This window comes from Drosophila takahashii, chromosome 3L, assembly GCF_030179915.1.
Source record: "Drosophila takahashii strain IR98-3 E-12201 chromosome 3L, DtakHiC1v2, whole genome shotgun sequence".
Lineage (NCBI taxonomy): Eukaryota > Metazoa > Arthropoda > Insecta > Diptera > Drosophilidae > Drosophila > Drosophila takahashii.
In genome coordinates, this window is record NC_091680.1 from 20610476 (window position 1) to 20626483 (window position 16008).

Here is a 16008-nt window from a genome sequence, read left to right on the forward strand (position 1 = left end):
TGAGCTTGAGTGGATTGAATTCTTTATCGTAGTCGGATGCGTTGGGATGGGTAGTGTTTTGAAGCATTTATTTTATGTCATGCTTAGCATTTAGCTTGACCAATTAAGATATCATCATTAATTTCTTCTTTCGTATACTAACTAACTACTTGTTATGAGAAAAATTTTTTAAATTTTCTTCAAGCCATTCTTCAATTAGAAAAACTTGGGTTTCTATGCATATATTTCTTTTTCAGCGCAAAAAGCTACAAGGGCTTGAATTTTAAAGCTATAATTAAACAATTCTAAATTGTCTAAATAAATAAATTTTATAAATTGGGGTAGCATAGATTTGAACTGTTCCATTTTCCACCATTCCGAACTCCGCTTTTCACCATTCCAAACCAATGACAAAATGTGACGTTGACATAAAAATCAATTTTAAATTAGATAAATTCCTATTTTATTTTTTATATTGCCAGTCATTGCAAAAAAAGTAAAAAAAAAATACAACTTTTAAAATATTTAAATTGCAAGTCTTATCACCACCACCATGGACGCTTGAGAACACTATTGGAGATTTCTGGAGGATGATTTCAGAACAGAGTGTTACCACCCTGGTAATGATATCTGAAGTAAGTATCTCCCTCATTGATTTCCCATTGAAATTAATGTTTAATTTGATTTACAGATCGGAGACGGTGCCAGAAAATGCCCACGATACTGGGCGGATGATGAAGTTCAATACGACCACATACTCGTGAAATATGTGCACAGCGAAAGTTGTCCGTACTATACGCGCCGTGAATTTTACGTTACGAATTGCAAAATAGATGATACGCTGAAGGTCACACAGTTTCAGTACAATGGCTGGCCTACTGTGGACGGAGAAGTTCCTGAAGTCTGCCGGGGCATTATTGAACTTGTAGATCAAGCATACAACCATTACAAGAACAACAAAAATTCTGGTTGTCGATCTCCACTCACAGTTCATTGCAGGTAATTAAAGGGAGATATTTTACCTTATCAATTAGACTAATTACCAATTCTTTTTCAGCCTGGGAACTGATCGAAGTTCTATTTTCGTCGCAATGTGCATTTTAGTCCAGCATCTTAGATTGGAGAAGTGTGTCGACATCTGTGCCACAACAAGGAAATTACGATCTCAGCGAACGGGACTTATCAACTCATACGTAAGTTGATATTTAAATATGTCTTTGATAAGCAATTACTAATGGCCACATATCCATTCTAGGCACAATACGAGTTCCTACATCGCGCAATAATTAATTATTCAGACTTACATCACATAGCCGAGTCAACATTGGATTAAGTTAGTTATGTATATACGAGTACATAATGCACGTGTTGGAACATCAATGCATAGTGTGCCATGATAAATTATTTGTATATTTATAAAATCTTTTAATAAAGTATTTACAAGGGCAAATGTAATTTTTTTAACGAATTAGTTTGCCCGAAACATAATATACATACAAATATAAATGTAGTGTATACGTATTGATAAAACTACCAAAGGAAAATAAGTAACATATTTTATAAGATACAATGTAATAAAAACTGAGAATAAGAATTGTACTTTTTATGAGCTTGAGTGGATTGAATTCTTTATCGTAGTCGGATGCGTTGGGATGGGTAGTGTTTTGAAGCATTTATTTTATGTCATGCTTAGCATTTAGCTTGACCAATTAAGATATCATCATTAATTTCTTCTTTCGTATACTAACTAACTACTTGTTATGAGAAAAATTTTTTAAATTTTCTTCAAGCCATTCTTCAATTAGAAAAACTTGGGTTTCTATGCATATATTTCTTTTTCAGCGCAAAAAGCTACAAGGGCTTGAATTTTAAAGCTATAATTAAACAATTCTAAATTGTCTAAATAAATAAATTTTATAAATTGGGGTAGCATAGATTTGAACTGTTCCATTTTCCACCATTCCGAACTCCGCTTTTCACCATTCCAAACCAATGACAAAATGTGACGTTGACATAAAAATCAATTTTAAATTAGATAAATTCCTATTTTATTTTTTATATTGCCAGTCATTGCAAAAAAAGTAAAAAAAAAATACAACTTTTAAAATATTTAAATTGCAAGTCTTATCACCACCACCATGGACGTTGCCACCCAGCTGCCGATAGTGTAAAGTCCCATCTCTAGGAGCCGAATTGTTTATTATTCTTTTGGCCAAGGGCAAGAAAATTCACTAATTTAAATTACTGTGAATTACTGTGTAAACGAAAATGCCTCCCAGTAAACTAGATAGCCTTTATCGACGAATGCTGATAACGAGGTTCTTCGAAAAGGGATGGGGAAAGCCTGAGAACTTGCGTAGGTAAGTGTTTCAATAGAAGAATCACAAAAATTAGCTGATTTTTTACGTAATACTATTATAATTTGACCTGGTTTAGGTTATTTATTTGGCTGTATAAAACTATAGAAATCGAGTTTATACTTTGGTATGTTGTTTTTAACTAGTTTACAAGATCCGATTTAGTTATAGTAAGGGCTAGAATAAATGTTGATATTTTGGTGTCTCATGATATCAAGAATTATAAGTAAATAATTATTGGAGTCCTCTCTTACGGACTTCTGAATCTTCATTTATCTATTCGAACTTTACTAACTTATTAAATTAAGAATTACAATTAAATCTCACATGTCATTAATACCTTTCACAATTAATTTTATCAGAGGGCACTCAACCTTTATAGCCGTTAATACAGATTATGATTGCATGTGAATGCTCTATGTTATCACTAATTTAAACAAGAATATGTTGATAATAACGAAGTTAATAATAATCCTATCAACTCGGTAATTTATTGAACTTCAGGCTAACATTTTCTGTTAAATCATTCAGAAAATTATATTTATTTGGATAATCATACTATGTTATCAAAAAAGGTGTGGTTCCATTATATAAAATTTGACTTTTATACGGGATGTATTCTTTTTCGTTTTACGATGCCATCATTAATTTACATTTCAGTACCCTTCAACCAGTGGACACTGGATATGACAACAATTTTTTATTCTCACGTACAGGTTAGTGGGAAGTTAACTTAACGGCAGAGAAGATAGTTTAATAAAAATGTAATATATTCAAATTTAAAAAAATATCGTTTTTTTTTAGATTAAAAATTCCAAATTTTAATTCGAAACGATTCCTGAAGTTCAATTAAACATGCGTTTTATTTTCTCAAAAAATTAATATCAATACCAATATAAATTTGTTTAATATTTGAATGATTAAACCCCATATTAATTGTTATTGCTTTACGACAATTATTTCAGAGTATTTCAGTTCCGTAAAGTAATATCCAGTAGGGAATCGTGTTTCAAGCTCGTACCTCGTGATTATCCGGTGGAAATTACAAAAAAAGAAATTTATGCAGAAAGCACCCTGATAGAAGGCAAATTTAAAACGCCCCTTGAGTTACACTTACCCGGAGTTGTTCCAAAGGAATCGCAACAGGCGCATTTTCAGTTGTTGATCCCTAACAAGTGGAAAAATGAAAAGCACAAGCCGGTATGCATTCATTTGGCTGGAACTGGTGATCATGTGAGTACCATTGATAGATCCGTGGTTTGAACCGAATAATGTCTGTCTACTTTCAATAGAGGCCCGATGTCAGGCGATCGGCCTATCAACATTTAGTAAAAAGTGGGTCCCACAAGAATAAACATTTTCAGTTCTGTCACATTTCTTTATCTAGTTGTGCAATTTATTAAGCTTTTTCTCAACTTTTTCATTTTGTCCTCAATTTTTTACATCATGCTATTTGTTTGCCCTGAAATTAAGAGTCATCCATTCGGTAAAAGATTGAATTACTTTTGATTTCTGCTAAAAAATAATTTTGTTTTGGGACCATTTCAACAATATTTTCATAACATAAGACATAAAATCTAGGCGTTTTCTAATTCCACTAAGTAAAGTTTTAAATTTTTTCAGTTCTTTTGGAGGCGAAGAAATTTCATAGCGAAACCGCTTCTAAAGGATGCCAACATTGGATCCATAATACTAGAAAATCCATTTTATGGTCTAAGAAAGCCAAATGACCAAACGTAAGTCTTAACGTAACTGACTAACAAACATTCTGTTTAATAATAATTTCTAATTTTAAATAGACGATCCAACCTGCATAATGTGTCCGATATCTTTGTGATGGGTGGATGCCTCATCCTTGAGTGCCTTGTTCTTTTTCATTGGTGTGAAAGGAATGGATTCGGTCCTCTGGGCGTTACTGGACTATCAATGGGTGGACATGTAAGTTAATACTCGTGAAAAGCATTAAGGGATTTCTAGAAACAATTATTATTTTTCAGATGGCATCACTAGCTGCGACGAATTGGCCAAAGCCGTTGGTACTTGTACCATGCCTATCCTGGTCCACCGCTTCGGCTGTTTTTACTACCGTAAGTGTATAATAATATAGATTAATCGAATCAAAATTAAATCCATGTTATTTAGGGAGTCATGAGTCAATCCATCAACTGGGACATGTTGGAAACGCAGTACTTCTCTGATGGACAGTATAGAGAACGGCTATCCAAAATGGTCACTGTGATAGACGATGCGTTTTCAGCGGGCCAAAGTTTTATTCAGAACTTCAACCAATCTCTGCACGAGCTGAAGGAAGACATTAGTGATACGAGAAAGATCCAGGAGCACGAGAACAGCAATACTTGCGGCGACAAGTATGAGACACAGGGTACATGTGCCCAGGAAGAAAGTTCAATATTCTTATCCAAGTCTTTGAAGAACACAAAACTGGACTCTGACAATCTGACAATAGATATTAAGGACACGCTCAGTCAAAAGGTTGCGATCGAAACGGAAGGATCTTCGAAGGATGCCAGCTCGGCGTTGACAAAACTCATGAAATTCATTCTGCCCCTCTCAGCGCAAAACAAGTCGGATAAAATAGATATAACCAAGACGAATTGGTGGGAACGGGAGGCGTTGCAGTTTATGCGTGGCATGATGGATGAGTGTACCCACCTGAAGAACTTTTCGGTTCCCTTCGATACCTCTCTAATAATTGCGGTGTGTGCCAAGGAGGACGCCTATGTGCCGCGGGAAGGATGTTCCAGCCTCGAGGATATATGGCCCGGAGCGGAAGTGCGATATTTGGATGCTGGTCATGTTAGCGCCTACGTCCTGCACCAGAAACTATTTAGGTGGGTACAGTTTTTTCTTCGTAAAAATTATAGATTCATTTATTTATTGCTTCTTTAGGTCCTGCATCATAGAGGCTTTCGAAAGGGCCAAGAAGGTCTATGAAAATGACATTGGCGAGGTCCCAAAATGTGATATAACCTACCAGCAATTGTTGAAAAAGTTTGACAAAAATATTCAGTAATAATAAGTTAGAAAATAAAAACATAATAAAGAATATGTTGCCATATAAGTAGAGGTTTATTCATTTTAATTGGGAGAAGTATTGGGAAACATTTATTTTTTTATGGGCAGCAAAAAATTTAAAATAGATGAAAACTTTATAAAACTAAATGCAAAATCATTAAATTTTTAAAATATTTTTCAACTAAATAACGATATAAATTCGTTAGTATAAATCTGAGCTTTTTCTTGTTACCCATTCGGAACTTTGCACTGTTAAGATTTGGCCACACTGCAAATTAGCTTTTTTTGTTGTTGACTGAAATAAATAAAGAAATTTTAATAAAATGGATCCGGTCGTCTTGGTTTTATCCTACGGAGCAACGACTCCAATGGAAATAGTCGAAAGTATGAGTAGTGAATTGAATAAGTTACTAACATTAGTTAATATTCCTTGAATAAGGGGCTAGTGAGTTCTCACGTTGTCACAGCTTTGTTGGTTTGTTTATTAAAATAAAACATCAAAGTTGTGAGTAATACTTATTTAGCTAAGTTCGCCGAATCATGCTAATTAAAATGAGCCATCTTGGCTTTAATTTCACTTAATAAAATGACAGAGATTTTATGGGAATTAGTTATATTTTCAAAAATATATAATCTTTCTATGATATTGATACTCACCATTAAATAATTGATTTCTGTTACAGACATCTTCACCGAAGTGGATCAACCCAAGGAGTCCACTTCAACGGAGTGCTCACTGAATTGTTACAAATGCATTATTAAAACCAAGTACTACGACACATCAATAAATTTAATTCCATTTTCTGGAAAATTAGAAAGCGTTCCTGAGAAAATTCTTCAGGCGACAGAAGCGTTAATCATTTACTTTGACTCCAAAGATGTAAGTTATTTAAATTCAACAAGAACAATCGTATAACTTTTATTAAAACATATGAATCTTGCAGACTTCGTTCATTGAAACTATTCCCAAGACGTTAGCAAAAAATGAACAGATCCAACTGGGATTTCTGTTAACTTCTTCTACTTCAGGTGAAGAAAGTGGATTATCCTTTGGGGAAATCAAGGAGCAAACCAATTTCTTTTTTGACATAATAACATTGAAAAGCAATAATGAGAGTGACCCAGATGAACCCGAAAAAGACTACGAGGAAGTCGTAGAAGGTTTAAAAAATGTAGTTTGGTCCAATGTCAAGTTTGGTTCTGGTACGTACAAATATTTTTAGAAATAAAACAGCAAAATCAGATCATATACTTTATTTTCAGAAAACAAAGAGGAAATGAGTTCTGAAGAATTCGATAGTCAACTAAAAGACTTTGAAAACCTACTTCTCACTGCGCAAAGTTTACGTAATGATACGAGCCTCACTCGAGAACAATTTCTTGATAGAGCCGAGCAGTTTGCTGGAATTGTTTCCTCAATTTTAAATGACAATGATAGCGACTAACTTAAAACTTATCATAGGCAAACTTATTGTACTGTTTGTTATCATTAATAAATGTTAAGTTGAATTCCATCGTAATTTAAAGTTTTTACTGCTTTGCCACCGCCAAACACACGAAACACTTTTATGTTAAATATATTTGGTTTATTATTAAAAGCGGTACATATTTTTTGACGAATTAACAAGGTATAAAACGTTGTTTATTTGCTAATGTATGCTTGAGAGCTTATGTATATTAAGGAATGAATAAATAAAGTGTGTGTTTGTTGTTAACTTTCAATCATAAACATAAAGATTCCGTTGTGGGCGATGAACAAATAATATTTTCATGGTTTCGCATTTTTCTGCAACGATAAAAATTAATGTCAATCGGTTAGTTAGGTATCAAAGATTTAAGTCTTACCTCCTCCGAGAAATCCATATCCTCTTTAATTGCCTTTGATCGTCGCTTTTCGTTTGATGTTAGCAGTTGTGAGACCTTTGTTTGTTTAGCTAGATCGTAGGCTTCTTTTTTACTCCTCATTGCGCAGTCTTCCAGGGTTTCGGCAGCTTCAAACATGCCTTGACGCCGGTAAAGTGCTCCCAGATTTTTTAGAGTGGTCGTCACCGTGGGGGAATCCACTTTAGCAGCCTTGTGCCAACCGCCGTATTCGCCATATGGAGTGTTCTCCCTGTTATCAAATTTGTGCTCTTCACGCTCCTCGGCCACCTGGAAATTAGGGTTTTGCAGGGTAAATATCAAAAACTTACTTTGCCAAACGGGAACACAAAAACTCACCTGCCAAATGGGCTTGTTTTTGCTGTCAATCGCTCCAAACTCACGTTCGTGGGCCCGCGTCAGGACCTGCTTATAGAGGATTTCAGCCTCGGTGTATCTTCCCTGCTTTAAATAGCAGCCAGCCAGGTTATTCTTTGTCTTGGCCACATTGGGATCATCGGGACCCAGTTTTGTTTCGTAGATGTCGAGAGCTCGCTGGTAGTACTTCTCAACCTCGTCGTATTTGCCCTGATTCTGGCAGAGCAAGGCGAGATTGTTGAGTTGCTTGGCAACATCGGGGTGATCCTTGCCCAGGACCTTCTCTCGGATCTCCAAGGCACGCTTGCAAAGGGGCTCGGCATCCTTGTACTTGCCCCGCTTGCCGTAGAGGACGGCCAAATTGTTCAACGTGGCCGCCACGGCTGGATGGTTTTCGCCCAGAGTTTTTCCTCGAATCGACAGAGCGTCGTTCAGTAAATTGGCGGCCTCTTTATACTTGTTCTGAATGGCATGAAGAGGTTTTTAATTAACGATTGTATAAATTAAGTTAATCGACGTACCTGATCACGATACACGAGGGCCAGAATATTCAGCATTGTTGCTACATCGGGATGGTCGTGGCCACTTGTCTTTTCGAGATCTTCCAAAGCTTGTTTGCAGAGGGGAACGGCTACCTCGTATCTGGATATAAATTAAATGATGAAAAAATGAATATAAAGTTGAAAAATTATCTTTAAAATATTTACAGTTGCATAATATTTGTAAATACCATAAAGAATGTCTTTTTAAAAATTTGTTTGATATAAGTTTAAGTTTATAAGTCCATGGGACATTTAAATGATAAAATATATTTAGTGCTATAAATGTAATGATGAAAATATGACTACAAAGATGAAAAATTATTATTAAAATATTTACAGTCGCATAATATTTGTAAATAGTATTAAGACTTTCCATTTTAACAATTTTGTTGACAGTAGAAATTGTAAACTGGTTGCATGGGATATTTAAACAATAAAATAAAACTTCTAAAAATTCGAAAAGTAAAAAATTATTTTTAAAATATTTGCAGTTTCATAATATTTTTAAATACATCTTTCCTTTTTAACAATTTTTCCTGTTTGTTTGACAGTAGAAATAGTGAGGTTCAAGTTTATAAGTAGCATGGGACATTTAAATGATAAAATATAATTAGTGCTATAAATGTAATAATGAAAAAATGACTATAAAGTTGAAAAATTATTTTTAAAATATTTACAGTTGGACAATAATGGTAAATACTATTAAGACTTTCCATTTGAACAATTTTTTTGACAGTCGAATTGGCGAAATGGTTGCATGGGACATTTAAATGATAAAATAAAACTTTTAAGAGTTTAAAATAAATAATATTTATCGACGAAACGTACCTTCCCTGCGATGCGTACTGAATGACCAGATTGTGCAGAGTTCGCAGACGAGCTGGAATCTCGTAGCCGGAAGTCTGGTTGGCGAACTGGCTGGGCGGAGTGGGCGACATGTTGTTTCTGTCCTCGTTATCCTCGTCGGGAAACAGCTCCACCACCGGATCGGTGCGGGACTTCTCGCACGTGTCGTCCTGCTCCTGATTCTCGTCGTACTTCTTCACGGAGGCCATGAACTCCAGGTGCTTCTTCTCCTCCTCCAGTTGGGCGACCAGCTGCTCGGATGCCTGGAACTTCTGCTGCGTGTTGGCCAGCTCGTCGCGAAGCCAGGCGTTCTCCTGATGGAGCCGGCGCACCTGTGTCTTGAGCTTCTGCTTCTCGGCCTCGATGTTCTGCAGATGGGAAGTCAGGGCCATCATCACCTGGGCCTCACTCAGGCCCAGTTCGATGTTCTCGATGTTCTTCCGCAGCATGTCCGACTTTTCGTTGTCCTTCTGGACCTCTGCGATTCCGTTCATTATCGAAACATGCTCCACTCGCAAGGCTTCGAGGCCTTGGAGGACTGTTTTCGTATTGGTTATTATTTCGTCCTGCGACATTTGCGTCATTTTGCCGATTTTCTCGATTTTTTGTCTGCAAAATATATAAAAAAAATCTCGTTAAAATGGGATTAAACAAACCTTGGTGATCTTTAAGTGCACTAATATGAATGATATCGTAATTTTAAAGTGTTTATCTAGGAATTTAATGTGATTTACAGCCTGTATGATTTTATAGCTTTGGAGACAATCATTTTAACCGTGTATAAAATGATTCAAGCTGCGTTAATCAATACGATGAAAAAGAAAATTCATAGTGCGCATGTACGTTAAAAAAGGGGGTTGGAAATCGAATATTCCCGCTTTATTACATTCGTATTTGCGATAACTTAAATAAAGTAAGAAATTACAAAAAGTAAAAAACAAAAACTTTAGAATAGCTGAATTTTATTTTATTCTTGCCAATTTTAATTTTTTTTTTTTAAACTACACAACTTGTAGTATAGGAATTGGAAAATAGGGGGTGACAATATATTCGATTTTTATCGAATATGTCCTTGTAGGGCTTTTCCTTTATTTATTATTTATCAACTTGGCCGGTGAAATTTACATAAACATGTCACTCTGGTAAAAAGTATCGATGCTTTAGTAAATCGTTTATTATTGTTATGATTGCGGCGAAAGTTAATTACACTTGGCGTCATGCAATAAACAAAAAACAAAGAGCGAAAAATAGCTGCTTACATCAACACCAAGGAGTTTCGTCTTTACAGACCGAAGCTATTAATACCCTAATAGACTTGTTGCAAATATTATCACAAAAATAGTCTACAACTAAATACTGCTATTATATGGCATTATTCCATTATCTTTGTCTTTCGTCACACGCCTTTCGAATTGGAAATTAAGATTGCGTAAAAAGAGATTGTGGGTCGAATATGACGGGATCACTCGATTCTTTATCAAGATCAACAAAGTTTCTGCCTTTTTCAGCCGGAAAAGCTCCAAGCAGTGGGCAATAATATTACAAATGGGGTTACAACACCCTCGACTAGCTCACTCTATTCCAGCGTATTAAAAAAGTGAGTCACTTTATGTACATTAAATCCATTAATACATAAACATAAAGTTTCGGTGCACTAGACATTCGATTCCAAATTCGTCATAAGAAGGGAGAAGTGGGCGGCAAAAGGCCCCCTAATTTGTGTTTGTTTTGGCCACACGAGACGCAGATAGGGTACTTTTCCAATCGGACTCAATTATTTATGTTAAATGGATCATATTTTCCAGCACAAACTTTTCTTCAAGTGGCAGCCGTGGTTATATTTACTTGCAACATACACACATACGCACAAGTACATATGTTTCTGTGTGCGTGAACAGAATTTTGCTTACAAAATCCAGTTGCAATTGCCATGCAAATTATCTTGCAGAGCCCTTAAAACTATTTGTCTGTTACCAGCTGTATAACTGTACAAACTCCTTAAAAATCCGAATTTAACAACGATTTTTTATAAAAATAACTTACACTGCAACACTTCTAAAATAAAACCGAGAGTGACCGTAGCCGGGGCGTTGAGATGATTTTTTACGGTTTGGTATTTATAGCAGATTACCCAGTGGTCACACCAAGAGGTGGAACAAAGTGGAATCGACCACCCTACTATATAAACAACAAAATAAATATATTATAAAATACAGAACTAATTAAAAAACTTAAGTAATTAATGTAAAGAAGCAAGAAATACTAACCATAAAAAATAGTTTTAAAATATATCAATCATGATCCTTAGAACAAACATAGACATTAATATAATGTTTAAAAACGGCAACGGAAGTGGAGGTATTAATTAAATTCACTAAGTAAAAAAAATGAAATTTAAAATACATAAGTATATTTTTTAATTTAATTGTTTTAAATTTATAACATTTTAAAAGACATTACTTATTATATTCGCAAGCCGGCATAATTTTGCATTCAAGAGACGGTCCTACTATTCTTTTTGTATTAAATTTTGTAAGACTTTTACAAGTCTCTGTTTTTGTTCTATATTTTAATTTTTACAAACCGAACAAAAGAGTATGCCACCCCCAAGACCGAAGGGGACAGGATTTAATACAGGAGCTACCCAACCTAGATCGAACTCAAACACGCCCATGTCTGAAAGGCAACAAATGGCTCTCCTTATTCAAATGACTTCAGCATCGACAGGTAAATATACGAAAAGTAAAGAGAAACGCTTTGTTTTTCGCATGTGTTTTAAGTCCATAAAATAAGGATTAGTTAGAATGCCCCGCATTGGCATGGACTTTTTAAGTTTGCTTCCAAAATTGCAATTCATGCCGTGGGAATTCAGCTACATACATACATATAAAAATGGTACTACACCTTCTACATATGTACATAAATGTATCTGATTCTCTACGCACGTAAAACAGGAATAAAGTAAGGTAGCCGAAAAACTGGTTTCGAATCTTCAAAATGTAATATTTAAATTTTTAGTACAATAACTAAAAGTAGATAAATATAAAATAGGTAAAAATGTGCTATTTCTATTAGAAAATTTAAAAATGATCCCGTTTTTATTAACTTTATATTGCTCCAAACTAAATCACACAGCCATCAAATGTATTGTATAAGATTCTCGTCCTTGCAGACTCATCCCGCCCCAACTTAAAGAAGAATGAATGCAAGAAAGGAGACGCAGAGACTGACGAGAGCTGCCTGAACGAGAAGCCAGAGGTCCTGGACGCCAAAGACAAGTCTTCAGCGGAGGAAAGCAGCAACGATGGTAAAAACAGCGACTCGAATCATCAGGGAACCTCGGCGGCCAAGCGTTGTTACTCAGACATAGAGGAGGATTACGAGGAATCTGGCGAGGACGTGAAGAAAAAGAAGCGCAAGGACTCGGAGCATGGCAAGGACTTGAAAGGGGCCTCCTTGAAACTCGCCTCCAGGGTCGAAAAAGGCTCCAAGCTAGCGACGACGAAGGGATCCCCTTCGGGAAACAAAAGTAGCGCCTCGAGTGCCGAAAAGGAGCAGGCGGAGATAAGCAAAAATGTGGATATCGAGAACGAAACCGAGTGCAGCGATGATTACAAGAGCAACGACAGCCTGTACAACGGAGGACTCAAGGTGCCGCCACTGAAGATTGTGATCCCGCAACAGAACTGCTCCATCGACACCGAGGGCAATGTGCTGAGGACCGGCAAGGTGACGGCCTCCCGCAATGCGGCCCTGCCCTATGTGGTTAGCTCCAACAGCGATTCCATCGACACGGTTATAACCAATCAATCGAATAGTCCACACGAGAGTCCCCAGAAGAGCAACAGCATTTGCTCCGCCAACCTGGACGACAAGAACGTGAAGCTCTTCAATGACGAGAAGAATCTGAGGGTTCTGCGGAGCTCTCATCGCACTGGAGTCACCAGTCTGGAGCGCAGTTCCAATAACTCCTCCCCGCAAATGCAGAGCAGTTCCCCATCGCCGGCCTCATCCAATCATGCCAACGATCCAGCGGATGTGAAGCTACCCTATGGCAACATGACTTCTAGTCCGCTACCGCATGGCCATCAGTTTGACCAGGAGACAATCGCCAATGTTCCCAGCCCTTCGACGTCGTCGACTTCGTCTTCGAAGGAGATAAATCCCTCCAACGTGGATCTCCATCCGCGGAAGCGAAAGATCCGGCCGAAGAACACCGACGACAGTTCGAAGAATTCAAATGCCGCCGATTCGGGAGTGAATTCCGAAGAATCCCACCCCCACGACCATCCGTTCACCAATGGCTTTCAGATGTTCTTGAGCATCCGGCGTCAGATCGAAAAGAAGTGGAAGAGCCTGTATCCGGTGAAGCCCAGACCTCCGCAGGGCTACAACGACTATCTGCTGACGAAGAAATCGTATTTATTAAGTCGCAATGCGGAAACTTCAACGCCAGATATTCCTCACACTGTGCCGCAGGCCATGGAAAGGATCTATCAGGACCAGGAGAAGGCCAGACGCAACTTGATCCAAGCGCACACCGTGGAGCGGGAGAAGCTATGCATGAACGTTGAGCAGGAGATAATACGAGTTCACTCGAAGGCTGCCAGGAGCATATCTGGCCAGCCGGCTCCCTATTCCGTTTGCACATACCTAAAGGACGACGAGGTTTACAACTTGATCACACCAGAGCAGGACGAAAAGGAGAAGAGCGCTCGCTGCCGATTTAATGGACGATTGCTACTCAGCTGGTTGCAAGACGTCGATGATAAGTGGGAGAAAATTAAGGTTTGTTTACCAACAGAATATATTTTCATTGAGATTATTTATTGTTATTATTTCATCTAGGAATCCATGGTGTTGCGGCATCACAACGAGGCTGAAAGTCTGCATGCCGTTCAGGTCATGGATTGGAATATATTTGCGAAACGGAATAGGCTCTGCGACAATCCGATTGAAGTTAATTTGGAACACGTTCCGATCGTTTCAGTCGGAGAAGATTTTGACACATTGCCAACATAACTGACAAATTGAAATTAATAAATTGTTACAAAATTAAAAACACAGCAATGTGTTTCCCTAAAAGTTTTGTAAATTAGATATATACTGAAAACAATTTTTTATTTAGCTTACAATTAATGTGAACAAAATTATTTGTTTTAACCCTTAATGTGCATTTAAGTTGTCCACAATAGTTCTTGCATGGTTAACCATGTCCTGTAAATAAAGTAGGTATGAAATATGATATATAGCGTTAGATAAATTAAAACCTTACTTCGCAATTTTCCGACTGTTTGTTTTTGGAAATCATTTGCTGGAGCGTTGACAGGATTTCCTCGCGTTTGTCCGTAGAAAGTTTCAAGTCTGATTTCAGTGAAAGTGACGATAGTGCGAAAAGAGTAGCCTCTTGTTTGATATCAAAGTCGTCAACGGTGGCTAGGTTATCCACTAGAATAGGAAACACTTCCTCCTTGACAAAATCATCTGCAAGGTAAAATCAACGATTAAGATTAGATGTGATTAGATGATAATAAAAATAATTCACAAATACCTCTGATAGCCTGATCGACTGACGTTAAGGATGCAATAAGGAAAGCAGCCTTTACGTAGACGCTTAAATTTGTTGATTTCAGACAGGGTATCAAAGCCCTGATACCCTTTATTCTCTTAAATTCATTATATCCAGGCAGGAAGTTCCGGACGAGCGAGGATATTGCATACAAGGAACACCGTACTATGTTTTGATCGGAATCACTCAAGTTTTTTATCAGAACGGGTAGGATTTTATCTTCTACCAGGGCGTTTTGACAAAATACATTATTTTGTCCCACCTCGGCGACCGTATTGAGTGCCAAAGCTCGAACTTCGCTATCCGCATCACTCGTTATATAGCGAAGTAGTGTTGTCGTTCCGCCCAGCTTCACCAGGGAAATGGCATTGTCGATATCGTCGATGTGGCTCCTTATGACATCAAAGCTTTCTATCTGGTCATCTGTGCTGGCCTCTTCACTGTTCAAAATGACTAGGGCTGCTTTCAGCGCCGCCGAAGTATCCACTTGCATGGCATTCAATGCATCGGCCAAAAATTGAGTTCTCTGGAAAAACATAAGAATGTTGGATGAGTTGAAAAATATATTGGTTTATTTTATCTATTGTTTTCTTTTTTATTTCCTGGTGCTACAAGGATTTCCTTATAAATTAATGCACTAGTCACAAAAACAATATTAAGAATAATGAAAATATGTAGGTCCCTACTTATATTAGAGTTTATTATTAACTAGAACTAACTAACTTGGTTTATTAATAATTAGAATATGGTTTACATGAATTAAATTTTTTTTTATATGATTAAAATGTCAACAAAGAGATGGCAGCTTTAATAAATGCTAAAAAAAAAATAAAATAATAATAAATAATAAAAAACAAAACACTTTTTTCAAATACTTTGGTTAATCAGAAAGAAATACCCTCAAATAATAAAATCCCACCTGAGAGAAGCACATGGACAAATAAGTTCCAGATGATTCGACTGATTCACTGCTTAGGTCATGATTATAGTTTTTTGCCAAGTTACTATACTCCCATAAAATTTTAGTAGCAGCGATGAACTTAATTATAATTATAATTAAAGCTCAAAATGTTAACAAACCTCAGCATCTGTAGTTTCGTCCAATTTTGGAACTTCAACCTCCGGATCGTGGTGTTTCACCGCGTATTTAAGGACATTCTATAGAAAAGAGTTATATTAATGATTTTTAAATAGATATGTATCCAATTGAAATACCTGCAAGCTTGCAGGTCCTCTGGGTACGTTGGGATCGGCCATTTCAATAAAAAATACGAATGTCTCGGGAAAACAAAATAATTGAAGTTTTTGACTTTCAATAGTGATGGTACTTGGACCGATAAAATTGGACAGGACAGATAAAATACTTCTTTTTCAGAAAACAGGAAAAATTAAGAAAATTGTAAAATAAAAACTCCCAATTTGATGAAAATTGTTGTGTATT

General features: G+C 36.7%; 6 protein-coding genes across 8 annotated transcripts; 4 read left to right on the forward strand and 2 right to left on the reverse strand.

Moving 5' to 3' along the window:
• The first annotated feature begins 461 nt into the window (after positions 1–461).
• Positions 462–1578, forward strand: LOC123002978 (tyrosine-protein phosphatase 69D-like). The gene is made up of 4 exons (XM_044393904.2): positions 462–614; positions 671–978; positions 1037–1172; positions 1235–1578. Exons 1-4 carry the CDS (start codon positions 570–572, stop codon positions 1310–1312), a joined length of 567 nt encoding a protein of 188 aa, XP_044249839.1. The 5' UTR covers positions 462–569; the 3' UTR covers positions 1313–1578.
• Positions 1579–2048: 470 nt separating this feature from the next.
• On the forward strand, positions 2049–5423 carry LOC108061698 (protein ABHD18). The gene is made up of 7 exons (XM_017148024.3): positions 2049–2339; positions 3302–3569; positions 3960–4072; positions 4136–4274; positions 4334–4423; positions 4479–5188; positions 5247–5423. Exons 1-7 carry the CDS (start codon positions 2248–2250, stop codon positions 5368–5370), a joined length of 1536 nt encoding a protein of 511 aa, XP_017003513.2. The 5' UTR covers positions 2049–2247; the 3' UTR covers positions 5371–5423.
• A 191-nt stretch (positions 5424–5614) lies between these two features.
• LOC108061700 (alpha- and gamma-adaptin-binding protein p34) lies at positions 5615–6892 on the forward strand. Its single transcript, XM_017148027.3, has 4 exons — positions 5615–5756; positions 6056–6252; positions 6317–6575; positions 6636–6892. Exons 1-4 carry the CDS (start codon positions 5696–5698, stop codon positions 6815–6817), a joined length of 699 nt encoding a protein of 232 aa, XP_017003516.2. The 5' UTR covers positions 5615–5695; the 3' UTR covers positions 6818–6892.
• A 44-nt stretch (positions 6893–6936) lies between these two features.
• Positions 6937–11116, reverse strand: Klc (kinesin light chain). Of its 3 annotated transcripts, none has more exons than XM_017148023.3 (6): positions 11042–11116; positions 8981–9607; positions 8132–8252; positions 7593–8072; positions 7218–7523; positions 6937–7158 (listed from the first exon to the last, which is right to left on the reverse strand). In XM_017148023.3, the coding sequence occupies exons 2-6, from the start codon at positions 9580–9582 to the stop codon at positions 7141–7143; spliced, it is 1527 nt and encodes a 508-aa protein (XP_017003512.2). In that variant the 5' UTR covers positions 9583–9607; positions 11042–11116; the 3' UTR covers positions 6937–7140. The 3 variants fall into 3 exon arrangements, with proteins under 3 accessions (XP_017003512.2, XP_017003511.2, XP_017003510.2); XM_017148022.3 differs by having other exon boundaries at positions 10973–11075; XM_017148021.3 differs by lacking the exon at positions 11042–11116 and adding an exon at positions 9733–9808.
• A 221-nt stretch (positions 11117–11337) lies between these two features.
• Positions 11338–14280, forward strand: LOC108061695 (micronuclear linker histone polyprotein). The gene is made up of 4 exons (XM_017148020.3): positions 11338–11356; positions 11593–11725; positions 12171–13786; positions 13847–14280. The coding sequence occupies exons 2-4, from the start codon at positions 11596–11598 to the stop codon at positions 14018–14020; spliced, it is 1920 nt and encodes a 639-aa protein (XP_017003509.2). The 5' UTR covers positions 11338–11356; positions 11593–11595; the 3' UTR covers positions 14021–14280.
• On the reverse strand, positions 14101–15914 carry LOC108061699 (uncharacterized). The gene is made up of 5 exons (XM_017148026.3): positions 15783–15914; positions 15648–15725; positions 14550–15093; positions 14274–14482; positions 14101–14215 (listed from the first exon to the last, which is right to left on the reverse strand). The coding sequence occupies exons 1-5, from the start codon at positions 15822–15824 to the stop codon at positions 14165–14167; spliced, it is 924 nt and encodes a 307-aa protein (XP_017003515.2). The 5' UTR covers positions 15825–15914; the 3' UTR covers positions 14101–14164.
• Positions 15915–16008: the final 94 nt, after the last annotated feature.

Coding starts and splice junctions, on each gene's coding strand:
- Klc (XM_017148021.3), bottom strand. CDS start 9,767: ATGATTGTCTCCAAAGCTATAAAATCATACAGGCT. Junction 9,608..9,732: donor GCTATAAAATCATACAGGCT/GTAAATCACATT, acceptor TATATTTTGCAG/ACAAAAAATCGAGAAAATCG. Junction 7,524..7,592: donor AAAACAAGCCCATTTGGCAG/GTGAGTTTTTGT, acceptor CCTAATTTCCAG/GTGGCCGAGGAGCGTGAAGA.
- LOC108061695 (XM_017148020.3), top strand. CDS start 11,596: ATGCCACCCCCAAGACCGAAGGGGACAGGATTTAATACAGGAGCTACC. Junction 11,726..12,170: donor AATGACTTCAGCATCGACAG/GTAAATATACGA, acceptor TCGTCCTTGCAG/ACTCATCCCGCCCCAACTTA. Junction 13,787..13,846: donor ATAAGTGGGAGAAAATTAAG/GTTTGTTTACCA, acceptor TATTTCATCTAG/GAATCCATGGTGTTGCGGCA.
- LOC123002978 (XM_044393904.2), top strand. CDS start 570: ATGATTTCAGAACAGAGTGTTACCACCCTGGTAATGATATCTGAA. Junction 615..670: donor CCCTGGTAATGATATCTGAA/GTAAGTATCTCC, acceptor TTTGATTTACAG/ATCGGAGACGGTGCCAGAAA. Junction 1,173..1,234: donor CGGGACTTATCAACTCATAC/GTAAGTTGATAT, acceptor TATCCATTCTAG/GCACAATACGAGTTCCTACA.
- LOC108061699 (XM_017148026.3), bottom strand. CDS start 15,824: ATGGCCGATCCCAACGTACCCAGAGGACCTGCAAGCTTGCAG. Junction 15,726..15,782: donor GAGGACCTGCAAGCTTGCAG/GTATTTCAATTG, acceptor TCTTTTCTATAG/AATGTCCTTAAATACGCGGT. Junction 14,483..14,549: donor AGTCGATCAGGCTATCAGAG/GTATTTGTGAAT, acceptor TTTACCTTGCAG/ATGATTTTGTCAAGGAGGAA.
- LOC108061698 (XM_017148024.3), top strand. CDS start 2,248: ATGCCTCCCAGTAAACTAGATAGCCTTTATCGACGAATGCTGATAACG. Junction 3,570..3,959: donor TGGCTGGAACTGGTGATCAT/GTGAGTACCATT, acceptor AAATTTTTTCAG/TTCTTTTGGAGGCGAAGAAA. Junction 4,073..4,135: donor AGAAAGCCAAATGACCAAAC/GTAAGTCTTAAC, acceptor AATTTTAAATAG/ACGATCCAACCTGCATAATG.
- LOC108061700 (XM_017148027.3), top strand. CDS start 5,696: ATGGATCCGGTCGTCTTGGTTTTATCCTACGGAGCAACGACTCCAATG. Junction 6,253..6,316: donor TTTACTTTGACTCCAAAGAT/GTAAGTTATTTA, acceptor TGAATCTTGCAG/ACTTCGTTCATTGAAACTAT. Junction 6,576..6,635: donor CAATGTCAAGTTTGGTTCTG/GTACGTACAAAT, acceptor CTTTATTTTCAG/AAAACAAAGAGGAAATGAGT.